Raw genomic sequence first — 14,438 nt, 5'->3', positions numbered from 1 at the left:
CCTTTGAGTTTATTAACAGTACCAGACAATACTAGAAAAAGAAGGGATTGCCATTATGTTGTTACAATTTTTTTTATATTTTACATGGCCTAAAGAGGGTAGAAAATCTTTTGGAATCCAAAATATCAATGTTCTTACCTATATGGCAACGATAACACATGACGGAGTATCAAAATTCATGTTTCTGCATCAACTGTTAGAGAGAGATGTGTTCAAATGTTTCATGCTTCTGAATTCCATCATGTTTACTGTATAAGAGACTTCATTTATTTTAATCATTTTGCATTTTACATAGTTAAATTCTTTGTGATACTCTCAACAAAGGTTTATTTAGTGTGCAGTATCACCTACCATTTCTTTAGTCACATTTCAGTTATTTCAGTATTTATATATATTTCATATTTATATATTCAATATTTTTATATATATTTATATAAATATTTCAGTATTTATATGTTTCTTTCTAAAACATTTTCCATGTTTACTATTGTATTTAAAATATTAGCGGTAATCTAAGATACAGTCTGCACTGAATTGAACATTCAATACTGACGATGGTATTTTCACGAGAACAGTCCAGTGTAGCTGAAGCAACACCTTGCCCATCCTTACACTATTTTGGTGCAGGCTTTTTTTACTGAATGGTGTCGAAAAAAATCAGATGTGATGACTAAGCTCAATTAAAGCCAAACTAATCAGCCCACTCCTTGCAAATACTTGTATGTCTGTGTGATGACATGCCAGCTTTTTTGCTGGGAATACCTAAAGGAATAAACCTTAATGGTTTGAGCTATGAGCTTAGAAAGTATCTGCAGCTATGCTTGACTGTTGCTTTTCCCATGAGGGCCTTAAAGGCATGATAGCGCTTTCCTTTAACATTCAGTGTTGTAGCAAGCGGTAATTCAACAACCAGACTTAGCAGTAATTCTTCTAAATCATCAGTAAGAGGTGTGTGGAAGCTGACATCATTCTCATCCAAAACCTACTAGACTCAAGAGGTGCTAAACAAATAAGAAAAGAATCAAAGTTTGTCCAAACAGTTCTCTAGGATAAGCCATACATATATATGATGCTAAAGCATCCTTAGCATCAATAGTGAGTCTCGTGGTAAGGTCTAGCTGACTTATGTGGGAACCACTAGGTATTTTTCACTTGAAAACCCAAGTCCATTTTAAGGTTACTAAATACAGATTTAGAAGAGGGAAATTTAATCTCATAGTTGTGTAAAGTCTGTCTCTAAAGTACTCCACCTTTTGAACTTCTCTGAAGAAAAGAAAATTTAAAATGCAGCCCAGGAGTCAGTATCTTTGACTTAGAGCCTTCTTTCTGAAGGGAACTGTATAACTGAAGTTTCTGAAATATCCTTAGGGTAGAGATACGAGCAGGCATCCAGAATCTGGAGGGTTTTGCATAAGTGGAAGGTCAGATCTACAGAATTTTTCTTCTCAAAAGTATGGTTCCTCAGAATAAGATTGGATTTTAATACTTGAATACGAAGTAGATATCTAAGAAAATTATCTGCATGTCTTTTGGGACTGGGAACATTTTTAGTCCACTTAAATAATGTATTAAAATTTTGTAAACAATTATAAATAACATTAACTAACGGCAAACAAAGTTTAGCTGGATTCAGATGTACAATACTGAAAAGAATCCAGAAGTCTTTCTAAAGACTTTCAAAAGTCTTTTAAAGATACATGCTAAGAGAAACCATTTTTAATTCATGTCAATCTTTTTCTCCAAAATTCATTCAAGGAACATGATCTCTACCATTCAGAACTAAATATAATTTTTAATTAACTTGTATGCTTGATATTTCCATATCTAGGTTCAGACACAGATAAAAGCACATGTGTAGGAAAGAGTATGGGTGAGAAACTCGGTTTCTCCCAGCAAATTTGAACCGGTATGTTGGATGGCTGCTCATCGTTTTGCAAATTAATCAGATGAGTAGAACTTTCACTTGTAGTAAGAGCATACGCAAGAAGCACAGAGGGGATGGAAAGGAAATGAAATGTATTATTGTGATAATCAAAGCATGTTTTCTTTTCAGAGGTGAATAGTCTAGCTGTGATGGTCTGATGCATAACATTGGGCATCTTTTGCTGATGCTCCTGTGTGTTGCTGTACTTATGCTATCATCATCCTCGTTCTTCTGGGTCCTATAAGGAGATTAAAAGTGTTTGTTTAACGTGGCCAGTACATGTAAATTCAATCAAGGTTCAATGAAATATTAAGCTGGTGCATCAATATCCTACTTCCAGTTCTTTGATGTTCTGTATGATCTAATGATGGGTGGGGAAAAATTGCTGGGAAGTCCTTCTTATTTCTTCCCTCTTCTCTTCCTAAAACTGCTAAGAGAATTCAAAAATAGCCTAAATATGTCTGCCATTTCAGACTCGAAGAAAGAAACCTTGTATTTTGAAAGGAGTCTCTTTTGTAGTATGTGTGCTTTGTTCTGAATTGTTCTACTTCATTTGCTAGCTGATACAGTTCATCTTGATAAAAGAGCTGTAGCTTCTTCTTCCTGCAGAAAGTAGAAATGAAAAGTTTCACTGGCCGTTTCTAAATTGTTTTTATTACTTTTGACTTTACAAAGTGCTTTTAGAGAAAGTTGTGGTTTCTCTAAAATGAAAGTTCTAGGCTTTGGTGCAATAGTGTGTTTTTGTTTGAATTAACAATACTAAAGCTCTTATTTACCGAATCAAAAACTCTTAAAGGTATTTCAGTAAAAAAGAATATGCATTTCTCATTACTAATGTCTAAATGTGTTGGTAAACTACATGTTCAAAGCAGCATATCCTTAAAACTCATATGCTTAGCAATAGTCACTGGGATGTCTAACTCTCTAGTTTAAGTGTATTTATGCAAGAGCTTTTGACCTAAAACCAAGGACGGCATGAGTTTACCTAGTGATTTTTCCAAACGGGCGCTGACTCCTCGTTTGTCAGGCAGCTACATATTGAATAAAATTATCTCCAGTTTTCAACTACAGTGCTGCTCTTCAGGAAGCACGAAGTCCTGATGGCTCTTGATCACAGTCAGTATCATCAGTCCTAGCATGTTCTTCACCATAAGAGACAATGGTACAGATTTTATTCTGATAACGATTTTTTTCATGTTTTATGTTCACAGGTATAATAGAAGAGTTGTATTTGGTTGATTTTATGGTTTAATGTATGTAAAGTAAGAGTAAGAGGTGTTGATTAGTTTCCAGTCTTTGTAAGGACAGTAGACTTAAGAAGCTGACCCTGACCATAAAGTAGTAGTATTTGTCCAGCGCCTGAGAGTTTGTGGCCAAGAGCCAGAGTTTGCATTTCTAGGGCATAAACATGTTAAGATAGGTGAAATTGCATTACTGGAATGAAAATGACAATGCAAGTCAAAAAATATTGTAAACACTTTCTTGAATGCAAGTTTTTTGTGCAGACAAGGTACCAGCAAAAATAGTTCTTTGTGATTCTAACAATTTAAATTATAGCTTATATACCTTATGCAGGGGAGAATAGGAGAAGAACAGAAATTCTAGCTGAAGGGCCAAATACTGCCTTCATTTCCTCTAAAATATATTAAAACAATTTTATTTCTGTTTAAGAGGCAAAGTGATGATTTCAAAAATTAATTTATTTCATTTTATTGCAGTGTTTTGAAAGGTTTATTATTTAGCTGCATATAACCTCAGCAAAATGAATAATGAACTCTGCTGTATCTGAAGTCTTGTCCTTCATGCTTTGCCTCACATACAATTCCCTTTTCTTACAGCTATTTTATTCATCAGATTAGGTCTTGTCATCTTCACAGCTCACACAACAGGAAATCAATAATTAATTATGGATAGGTAAAGCAGTGCCTCAGTGATTTCCTGAAACGTCCCAGAATTGCACTATATAAAACAACCAGGGATAGTTACCTAGCTGTTTCTCACTTGGATAGATTTGGCAAGTAATTAACATATCTCTCCCTTATCGTGTGTCTCTTCATAGCTAAAATCAAGGGATGAGATGTAAAATTATGGTAGAAGATATGTGATTAGAAGATGATAACACTGCACACAAAAAAAGCGTTTGAAAAAGAAAAAAGTGGCCAAGGCCATCTGTGGTATTTTTAAAGAAAAAAACTGGGTGATACTGTCAGAAGAATATACTACCTCAGGCTCTGCAATGACAAGAGAAAAACAGGGAGAGAAAATATTCCAAAGTATTTTGGGGTGGAACACTGACAATAGAAGAATAATGGCTTTGCTTTCAGAGAAGCTGAGATGGAGGCTGGGAGGTACGCGTCTCGTTTCGAAAAGAATGAGTTTAACCACTGATTCTGAAAATGTCACTTTAAAGAGCCTACAGGAAACTTAATAATCCTCATCCAGTGCCAGAGAGTTTTGCTGTGGTTAATGACTGTCTGACTAGGAGCCCTTCTTTAAGCCGCATGCTGCCCTAAATATGTATTTCTCTTTCAGCTTCTTAAGCAATTGTACTTCTGCTGTGTCTGGGATGCAGAAAGAGTCACTTACGAGTAAAAGCCATTTGTACATTGAAATTCAGAGTAAAAAGGAGAGAAGTGCTGAGGTCAAGCCCACTGCACATCGTAAGAAAGGAGACTGAAGCAGTGTGTGTGCTGTGCCGGCCACGCTGCCAGCAAGGCAGCCCCCCCAGCCATCAGGCACTGAGGCAGGGGCCGACAGCCCCTGGGAGAGGCGGCTGCTCCAGTGGCAGCTCTGCCGCCCAGCTGGCTTGGTCCTCCCCTGCCCGACCCAGCCACCGCTGCTCTTTGCCTTGGCTCAAGTGATGGCACTGCTCCCCTGGTACTCTCAGCGGGGTCTCCGTCCTCTCCCCTCGGTTACGTCTGCGCAAGGGAGGAGTGAGTGGCCTTCATCCCAGGCTCGCACAGCGGCAGGTGTCGTACTCCCAGTATAACCTGTAGCCAGTAAGTAGCTGGCGTCATTATCATCATCAGAAGGCATGGGAAGCAAACTATTTTCCTTTAACTGCTTCAGCTAAGTGGTCTTACTGTGAGCAACTCCTGCAGTTTTATCCAGATTTTTATAATATTTTTAAATCCCCCAAACTTGAGTAATTTCTCTGTTTTAAGTAATTTTCTCGCCTTCATAAGCTGTGGAAATAAGACTATAAACATAAATACTAAAATCCTCAAATTAAGATGAGCTTCAGTGATCCATGTCTTCACTTTGTATCTGTTGATTTTGAGGGCCTGGCTCAAAACTCTTTGAGAGAGGAGGAGAGACAGGAGAATTGGAGTCAGCAGCCCTTTGTCTTTTGAAGCCAGTGAAATTACTCCAGATTTCCACTTGCAGACTTAAAGCAGAATCAGTTTGAAGGATTTAACCCAAGCAACAACCGCTAGTGTATAAGCCAGGAGAATGCCAGGATCTTCCAGGCTCTATCCCTACTCTGTTCAATAACATATCTTGAGTTCCCACTTTGGAAGCAAAAGACAAAATCTGAGGAGTAAAAATGTCAATATACTGCTTCTCATTGTTTGTAGCTTAGCTGATGGCAGTAAAAAACCATCAGTGAAGTGGATTTATTCAGAATACATCATAAAGCGGATCAATGCCCAGGAATTCTCTGCTGGTTTTAAGTTTTCCTGGAAACAACGCAAGCAAATCCAGAAAGGACAATCCTTTCAGGAATTACTGATAATAGGATTTGGCACTGTAAATTCAAAGGAAAAAATGAAAGAATACCTTTATTTTTAATATAGATTATCTAAAACTAGTTGTTCTGTTTTTCAAGAGTGTTTCTAGAGTTGCCGAAGTTGTAAGAATGTAGTTGAAATCCCTCTTCCAAAGTAAACACACTTCAACACAAAGGCAGGGGCTTTTTTAGAGAGCAGCCGTCTCTCCATCTCTCCTTCAGCAGCTGACATTTCCTTGTCAGCTGCTTCAGTGGCACGCAGGGAGCAGTCCTGCTAGAAAACTGAATATTCAGGTGTGCTGGTGGGGGGTGGTTAGCCTCTGCTGCCGTGGGGCTGGCAGAGGGAGAGAAGTGAGGCTCGATAACTCTGTTGAGAAGCACTGGGAAATGTATTTATTCTTCCTCTTGCCTTAAAAGAAAATAATATGATCCCAGGTTATAAAGCCTAATGATAAGTGCGGTGGTTGGTGAACATTTAAACCACATTATTTCAAAAATCCCATTCAAGAGCTCCGTGAGATACATATGTGGATCACCCCAACCTTGTTACCATTTTAGATTTCTCACCGCAGTCAAGTCACGCACATAACTTTCATATGTCAATGTATGTAGATAATTTGATCCAGTTCTAATTTCTGTTATGTCTTATTAGCATCGTGACAACAAATTCCCAGTGAAGAATTGCCCAGACCTGTGTAAGTCTGATGAGCCCTGACTTAATTCACATCAGATTTATCTTTTACTCTAGACAGTGTCACACTGGTGCACACCAGTCAGGATGTTTCATTTAACCTGACAGCAGTGCTTCAGCTTGAGAAAGAAGCAACACCAGCAACTCTGAGCAATGTCTGGCTGAGTTTCGAAGCGAGTAGATCCTATGTTAGGTACTTAAAGGCACTTAGCCTTGTTGCTGTATCACCTACTTCTAACACCATGGTGGGTCTAGTTACCGATTCCTGCAAGTGGTTGCCTATCAGAACTTCCTATTTCTACAGCTTATTACCATTGCAGGAGCAGTTATTATTACAATTAATCCCTGGAACCAGTAAAATGCTGGCTTACAGATAAGGAAGTAGGATGACAAAACAAGTCTGGTCCTGTATGCTTCAAGTCATTTAGAAAAATGTCTGTTAAGTCACAAGAAGATCAGGCCTGAAGTAAGAAGTAGCATGCTGGAGAGTCTGTGAACTTGGGGGAGGCAGGCCACAACATTCTCTGTAGTTTCTCAGGTTTTAGCTGTGTCATTATTGGATTTGTTGCATCATTTTTGTTTCTTTTGTGTAGTGGGATTTCTCTGCTTCCGAGAAGTTGCTCTCTTTCTTCCTGACAGTGTTAGGACATCAGTGGCTAGGAGTCACGGCAGACTATGCTCTTCAGCATTGAAAGACACTGATGTGCGTGCAGCCACCATACAGTTTTTCTAAACCACTCAGTGCTTTTTAAGTCAGTGTCTTCTTAGCAGCTGATCAGCATAATCAGTCAGAGTGACGGGCTTGTTTTTATTTTTGCTGCATGGCTATTAGCACATGAGCTGATGTGAGGTTTCTTTCTGACTGGGTGCCATGAGGTCATCTAGGCTGGGCACCGCACCGAGGCTGGCAATGTCGGTGCTCCTTCCCAAGTCCACCACACATTGCTTGGCCACCTCGTTGTGTCTGGTCCCTTCTCTTTCCTCTCTCGTCTGTGAATTCTTCAGGCAGGAGCTCTGGTTTCTCACTGTGTCAGCACAGTGTCAGTTCTCATCAGGGCTTAATTTCATTCAGTCTTCATAGTGTTACTGTACTACAAGTGAGAAAATGGTGTGTCTGATATCGCCCACCTCCACAAATCATCTCCTCAAGTCAAGGACTCCACTACCAGAGAGTTCTGCAAACTTGAAATTCTTGCAAACACAATAGAAAACTGCTTTCTCTTTTTCTCTACACTTTAAACACGAAAAGAATAATGTGGAAAACCCAAATTATATTTTCATAAGATACCTATGCAATAGGTGGTTGGCACAGTAAGTTTAGTCACCCTGACAAAATAATTATTTCCCATGGGCCTGAAGAAAATTATTTATTTTCAAAATAACTTAAAGTTGAACAGGGGGACAAAGGACCCGTTCACTCCTTAAGCCCAGTAAAAGGTGATCAGTGAGGCTACAGTAGCACTTTTTTTTTCTACAGTGGTTATCCAGCCTCCACCCCAAATCTAATCCCTGCAGCTTTCCCAAGAACGTATCATCAGAAACATGTCACTGCCAATCAAGCTTTAACATTTGAACTTTATGGAGTATAATTGAGGGAGAATACATATATTCATTATAGTTAAAATAAATGCCCAGTAGAAGATACCTTGGAAGAGGCGATAAGGACGTATAATGGTATTTCTGTACTCTGGTTGTTCTGTGCCCTCCAGTAGTGTGCAGTTGCCACTTATTAATTAATTGCTGCCGGTTAACAAATCCATCCATTCTGTAACAGAATTGCATTGAATTTTGTTCCAATTTGTCAGATCTTTTTGTCTTACTCTTCCTCTCCTAGATCACGTTTGTGGCTGGTAAATTGGTTTCTGAAATGCAGTCTCACACACTTTGCTTTTGAGTTAGCTTTCTTCTCTGCAGGACACTGCTATATACTGTACCTTTAAGTACCCAAATCAATTTAATTAAATTTCATTACAGGCACTAGAGCTGAAACAAACTAATGAAAGCAGCCATCACGTCAGGTGGTATTTATCTTGGCATTAAATTGAAAATACTCCCTTTAGGCTCTTAAAAATTAGTTTCAATATTTAACGCTAATAGCTCTTGGAATTGTTGATGGGGATGGTTTTAATGAATTTGTTACAAACTGTTTACCTTTCCAAGGAAAGAAGCTTGTTTCTTGCGGCAGAGGAGAGCTAAAGATAGATGACTTAAAAGTGTTAGGGTTTTGAAATAGTGTGAGGTCTGGGAGCTTCCCATAATGCTGTTGAAAAACACCATGAAGGTTGTCGTACAGTGATAGCAATATGCCTTGTTTAGTCAAAAGCGATGCCAAGTCACCACAATACTTGTGTTAGAGTTTATTGTTTGCCTGACTTGTTTTATTGAGCTGATCAGGCTTGCAAACTTGAAAGTTTGTAGCAGATTTTATTTGAAGACCTCAGTATAGGCACTACTCTCAGCAGAGAGAAAAATGAAAATTTGCGGGGAGAAGAAGGAAAAACATCTGCCACAGAGAAGAATGGTATTGCCAGCATCCCATCTACAGCTGGATTTTCCTCCCTCACTGTTGAGGCACCTTGCAGTGCTGTTTCTGAGGAAGCAATGTTGACAAAGTACCTGTTGATATCCTGCAGAACAAAACTGGTGCCACGCGCTATTCCTGTAGAGTCCATGGGACCGTGCAGGTAACAGGGATTTATTTCATCCACTTCCCGTCAGAGCCAGGGTCCAGGTATTAATGTAAACAATACAGATGGAACAGACAACAGGAAGAAAGGTTTAGGAGAAGATTCAGGTCACTTTTTTCTGACCCACGTGCCAGGGATTTATTTGAGGGAAGCAGCACAAAAGGAGAGTGTAGCTGGCCATGCATGCATCCACCCAGATCCACAAAGCTGGAAGCATTTCTGACTTGCACTATGTAAGTGTGGCTGATGTCTCCTCCTTTTGCAGGCAGACAGTAATAAATAGTCTATTCCTTCTCCTTTTATCAGATCTAGAGTCTGTCCTCATGGTATCTTCCTGTTCAGCGGTCTGTTTAAAAGAAAATAAATGATCAGAAAACTATAACAGAGTGAATTATAAAGTCACCTGTCTGGTAAGAACTTCCGACCCCAGAGAAGGAGGAAGAAGGGAAACATTTTTCTTCAGCAGGATAAAGGCATGGGCTTCTCACATGTTTGCTACTTCATTTTTATAGTAGAGAAATCACCATGCAAGTTGTTATTACAGAAGATGTAAAAATAACGCTAAGTATATTATTTACAGTCTTGATGCTTGGATAAGATTATTGGACTTAAGTGATTCATTATAATTATAACTATAAACTGGTAGTTATTTTTAAATATATGTATGTATTATATATATACATATTATGTACATATATATTGAAAAGTTTCTAATAATTTCCAATTTTATTTAACATTAAGAAGTTACGGCTTTACAGATGGTTTTGTTTGCATTCTCATTGATCCTCCCTCTAGGTTGGAGGACGCGGCTTGTATAGAAGCTGCTTGTTGGAAATGAAACACTGGATCTAGAAAATTTTGGTTTAAGCAAGTGGTATTGAAGATTAACTGTTTCTTTTTTCAAGTTACTCTTACTATTTTTTATTAATCAACTGTTTTTCTTCCTTATATTTTCTTATATGACTGTCATGAAATAGGACGTACAGTTCAGTGAAGTGTCCTAAACATGAGTGACCTCTGTGGACAAACACTCACTATTGACTCTAGGGAAAGTCATGACTACTGTGAAAGCTATGGCCCAGACTTGACTCTTCCTTTTCTTTTCCTTTGAAATTATGACTGAGATACACGCATGTTTATACAGATGCGTTATGTAAGGAGTACAGACATTCAGAATCTGTAGTTAGGTGTCACATCTGTCTATCCTAATTTACTTACAACATTTCCCTCTACATCAAGTATAAGTCTCTTCTTTCCTCCTGCTCTTTTTAAAAGAGAAAGTGTCACACTCTTGCTGAGTTCTCTTTCTTAAAAGTTTAGTGGAAGGGGGATTTTCAGGCCATTTTCTCTTGCAATTCCCAGAGCCAGATGCCTATGGTTTATGTGGAGGGAACAAAGTCAGAGAGATGCCTTGGGCAAAGGCGGGGGGGGAGGGGGGGGGGTTCAGGGTTGGATGCCTGGAGTAGCCTGAGGTAGGGGGTGAGAATATTCTTTACTACCCCAACAGATAATTATTTTTCTGTAAGCAAGAGGAAAATTCCAGCTGTTTTTTCGTAATACTGTATTGTGTTTGTTTTCATTCAGCATTTCATTGCAAAAATTCTGTTTAGCTCTATGCCAGGTGCTTGACTCGATTTCCACTGAGCCCAACAGAAAGCAGGCATTTTTAAAAGGCTTATGCCTTCAGTGCAAGACTGGGAAAACTCTGGGATTTCACATGAAGCAGTGATAAAGACAGTTAAAATCTATCAATGCTTTCAGATATTTGAAATACTGTCGTTTAATAAGACCACTAGCAAAAGTCAATTTATTCTCTCATGATACTTTCAAACTATTTTTAATATCCTTTTAAAAATGTAAAGTACATTATTTTGGATTATTGCGTTATATTATGGTACAGGAACACAACATGAATTATTAAAACTCTCCTTTTTTATTTCTGAACTAACTGTTTCTGGTGTTTGTATTACCTTGGTTTTTGTTTGTTTTTTTTTTTTTTAAGTACATCACCATTACCACAGTTTTAAATAGAAGGAATATAATTTCTTCTGTACATCTTGGAGATTCTTTATCCCTCACATGTGAACAAACGGGCAGTTGATATAACTAGAATATAGATACCCAAATAGTTACAATAATTTTGGTAGTCCTGGAGCTTCCCTGTCTACTTACTCCAAAATTTCCTTATAAGATAGAAATGATTTAAAGCAAAAACTGTTTTTCACCATGAAAACAAGCAGTCTTACGATTTGGAATATTTACATAGCCAGAATGCTGTTTGCAATGGGAAAATAGAGGCATGGAAAAAGACAGAACTATTAAACAAATAGCTTAAAAAGTTGTTCAGAGTTTTCATAATTTGAGTCTTTTGGAAATGTGTTACTTTCCAGAACTTTCTGCTTTTCAGTTTTTCTCCCGGTGTGTCAGTACAGTCAGCATGTTGTATCCTGCACCGCTAAGAATATTTGCCACTCAGTGGCAGGAAAAAGACAGTAGTCCACTCGTGTATATGTAGTGAAAATACTAGAGGAAAATACTCTGTACTTAAAATGGGGAACTGTATGGCGTTTTGAGTGACTGCTGTCGCAATGTTTGATGTTGCAGGATGGATGGTCGCAGTATCACTTTGTAGCCTCATCTTCAACAATAGAAAGGGATCGGCAAAGACCGTACTCTTCATCACGCACGCCCTCCATCTCTCCCGTGCGCATGTCTCCTAACAACCGCTCAGGTAAGACCAGGCTTTCAGGACTGAAAGAAAGACAGAGGTAATCCATCACTGTCATTTTCCTTCTTAAAGCAATGTCACTGGCATCCAGATTTGTTGTTAACAATGGTGGAAGGGCACAAAATATATTCTTTACTCTTACCTGAATTATCTGCTCAAAACAGGAATATTTTTTTTCTATTAACACCTTGTAAAGTTTTACAGCAGAAAGAATATTCCATAACTTTTTGTTATGAATTCTTATGCAGTGTTTTCCTGATTGGGATTACCTGACTAGATCTCAGGGCAATGGTGTCCATTTGTAGCATGAGGAAATTCTGTTACTCGCTTTGCTAGTCATGAAAACCGCTATGTTGTTTATGACCACTCTGCACACTTATCAGAAGTTGAAGGATCCACATTATTTTTTTGTCGGCTTTTATTCTGATTATATGTGTATGTGTATATAAGTGTGCATACACATGCATATGTAAGTTTCACAAAAGATTGACTGCAGGTCTTTATGTAACGTTGATGGCATATTTACACCAGCTTTTGTTAATTCTGTATACAATGAATTAATGTAAGTATCTCAACTTATGCCGCACTGTTACTAATTTTTCTATTCAGAAATCTGGGCATTTTCCCCTCAGCTTATTCTAAGGTAGAACATACCGTGGTTAGATAAAACCATTCCCAGTGAAAATCTTCTAAGATAAACAGAGTAGAACAGTCAGCCTTTCAATGTGCTTTTTACTACTTGTTCAATCAAATGCTGTAATTCATACGTATACCAAGAGTTTAGGATTAAAACTGGCCAAACTGATTAGTGCCATAGTTTTGTTTTTAAGAAAAATATTTTGTTAATTATCTAGAAGCTGCACCTTAGTCCTGCAGAACAACCAGTGAGGAAAATGGAAAATGTAGCCAGACGTACAGTGAGAGCTGCTATTCAGTTTTCAAAATCTGTCATTACACAAGTCCATAAAGGGCTCTTGTTCCTTTTTTTCTTCTCCAAAATCTCATTTTGACTGTAAGTGCAAGGCACTTGAAATGTCTGGCCCTGAGATCTTAGTTCTGTCTCTTGCCAGAACTGTCTCCTCACTTCCATTACTCTATTGCTTAAAGAACATACTTAAAGAAATTTTGGATTAAATCTTACTGCCATCATCAGTTATCATAAGACTGGAAAAGGACAAATATAGTGGCTGTTTCTGAAGGAAAAGGAGCCCATGTAATTACAGACCAATCAGCTCAACTTCATTCTAGAAAATTGCTGGAAGAAATAATCACAATCTGAGCACCTCAAAGATAGTGGGAATATAAGATACTGCTTAACTCTAGGAGTATCTATTTCTACATAGTAGTATAAGTTACTGTCTGTCTGGTAGTATCCATATCAAATCCAAACATTGGTTTGATACGATTTGTTCTTATAAAATCCACCTGAATTCCTGCTACAACAGACTTAAAATGCTTTGTGGAAAGAACAGTCAGTAAGTGAAATCTGCTGTGATCAGTAAGACTCTTTCACACAAGATTTTTATACGTAAGCTAGGGCAAGCTAACAAACAGTCCAGAAAATGTCATGTGTGGTAAATACAAAACTGACTGAAAAGCATGCGCAAACAATGGGTATTGCTTATTGCCAAAATGGAAGAATACTTTGCTTGGAGGTTTGCCTTGGGTCCAGTACTCTTCAGTGGTTTCATGAATGACCCAGATAATATACAAAGAATGCCTGTTACCTTTGCTGGTGTCATAAACCTGGGACAAACTCACGTACCTTGAAGGGCATTACTGGAATTCAGAGTGATCCTGAGAAATTGGAGATACTGTCCAAAGGGAAAAAAGATCCAGTCCTTTACAAATAAATTATAAGGAGAGTATCTGGCTAGACAAAAGTTCTTCAGAAATGATTTAGGGATTTTTGTCAGTTGCAAACATGAATCAGGAGATGGAGAAATCAGGGTATGAGGACACACTGAATGGACTGTAGTTGTTTAACTCAAATAAGAGAGACACAAGATGGGGGCAGTAGGCAGAGGTACGCATCAAGTATTCAAGCACATAACAGCCAGCTGTGAAGAGGAACAGCATGAACTTTCTCTGCTTTCATAGCAGACCAATGGAAATAATGAGCAGCAAGGAGTCAGGCTAGACATCAGGGAACACTAGGGAAACAAAGCACTGGAACAGACTGCTTGGAGCAGTTATGTGGTCTCTGTCATTAGAGATCTTTAGTTTTAGATGAAAATCTGTCAAGAATTATTTTGGTATACTGGATCCTACCTTGGGGTAAAGAGTTGTAGTAAATGAACTCACAATGTCCTATCCATCCCTAGGACCTGGTGATAAGATGCTTTAACTAGCATAGAGAGCTCTGTCTTCTTTTCTGTCTCCTTTAAGAATAAGAGCAGAAAGCCTTGATACCACTTTTCAGTCTAATGTCAACCAATAACTTTATGTCTCCTTCCAGTAAAAACTCTGAAAGAGGGCACTTCTGGATTTTAACACTTGCTAGAAACCAGTTATTCTCACATGGGAGGAGAGAGAGAAGTCCCACAGGGAACAGGGAGAGATGGTTTTGTCTTTAGCAGTCAATTTTGTTCAAAACACCAGAGTGCTTAAAAGCATTACCAGAGTATGTGAAACAAAATTCATCCCTGTGTTAGCAACTTTTTCAAGGTTTGCATTCT

General features: G+C 38.3%; 1 protein-coding gene across 1 annotated transcript in view; it reads left to right on the top strand.

Annotated features, from left to right (window-relative positions):
• Positions 1–14,438, top strand: part of CTNND2 (catenin delta 2) — a 565,782-nt gene that overhangs the window by 539,092 nt on the left and 12,252 nt on the right. Inside the window, exon 18 of the mRNA XM_072851353.1 lies at positions 11,637–11,763. Coding sequence (XP_072707454.1) covers positions 11,637–11,763 — 127 coding nt within the window. The remainder of the gene's footprint in view (positions 1–11,636; positions 11,764–14,438) is intronic.

Source organism: Ciconia boyciana, chromosome 2, assembly GCF_034638445.1.
Source record: "Ciconia boyciana chromosome 2, ASM3463844v1, whole genome shotgun sequence".
NCBI lineage: Eukaryota > Metazoa > Chordata > Aves > Ciconiiformes > Ciconiidae > Ciconia > Ciconia boyciana.
The sequence above is the reverse complement of the archived record's forward strand: the minus strand, read 5'-3'. Positions and strand labels throughout refer to the sequence as shown.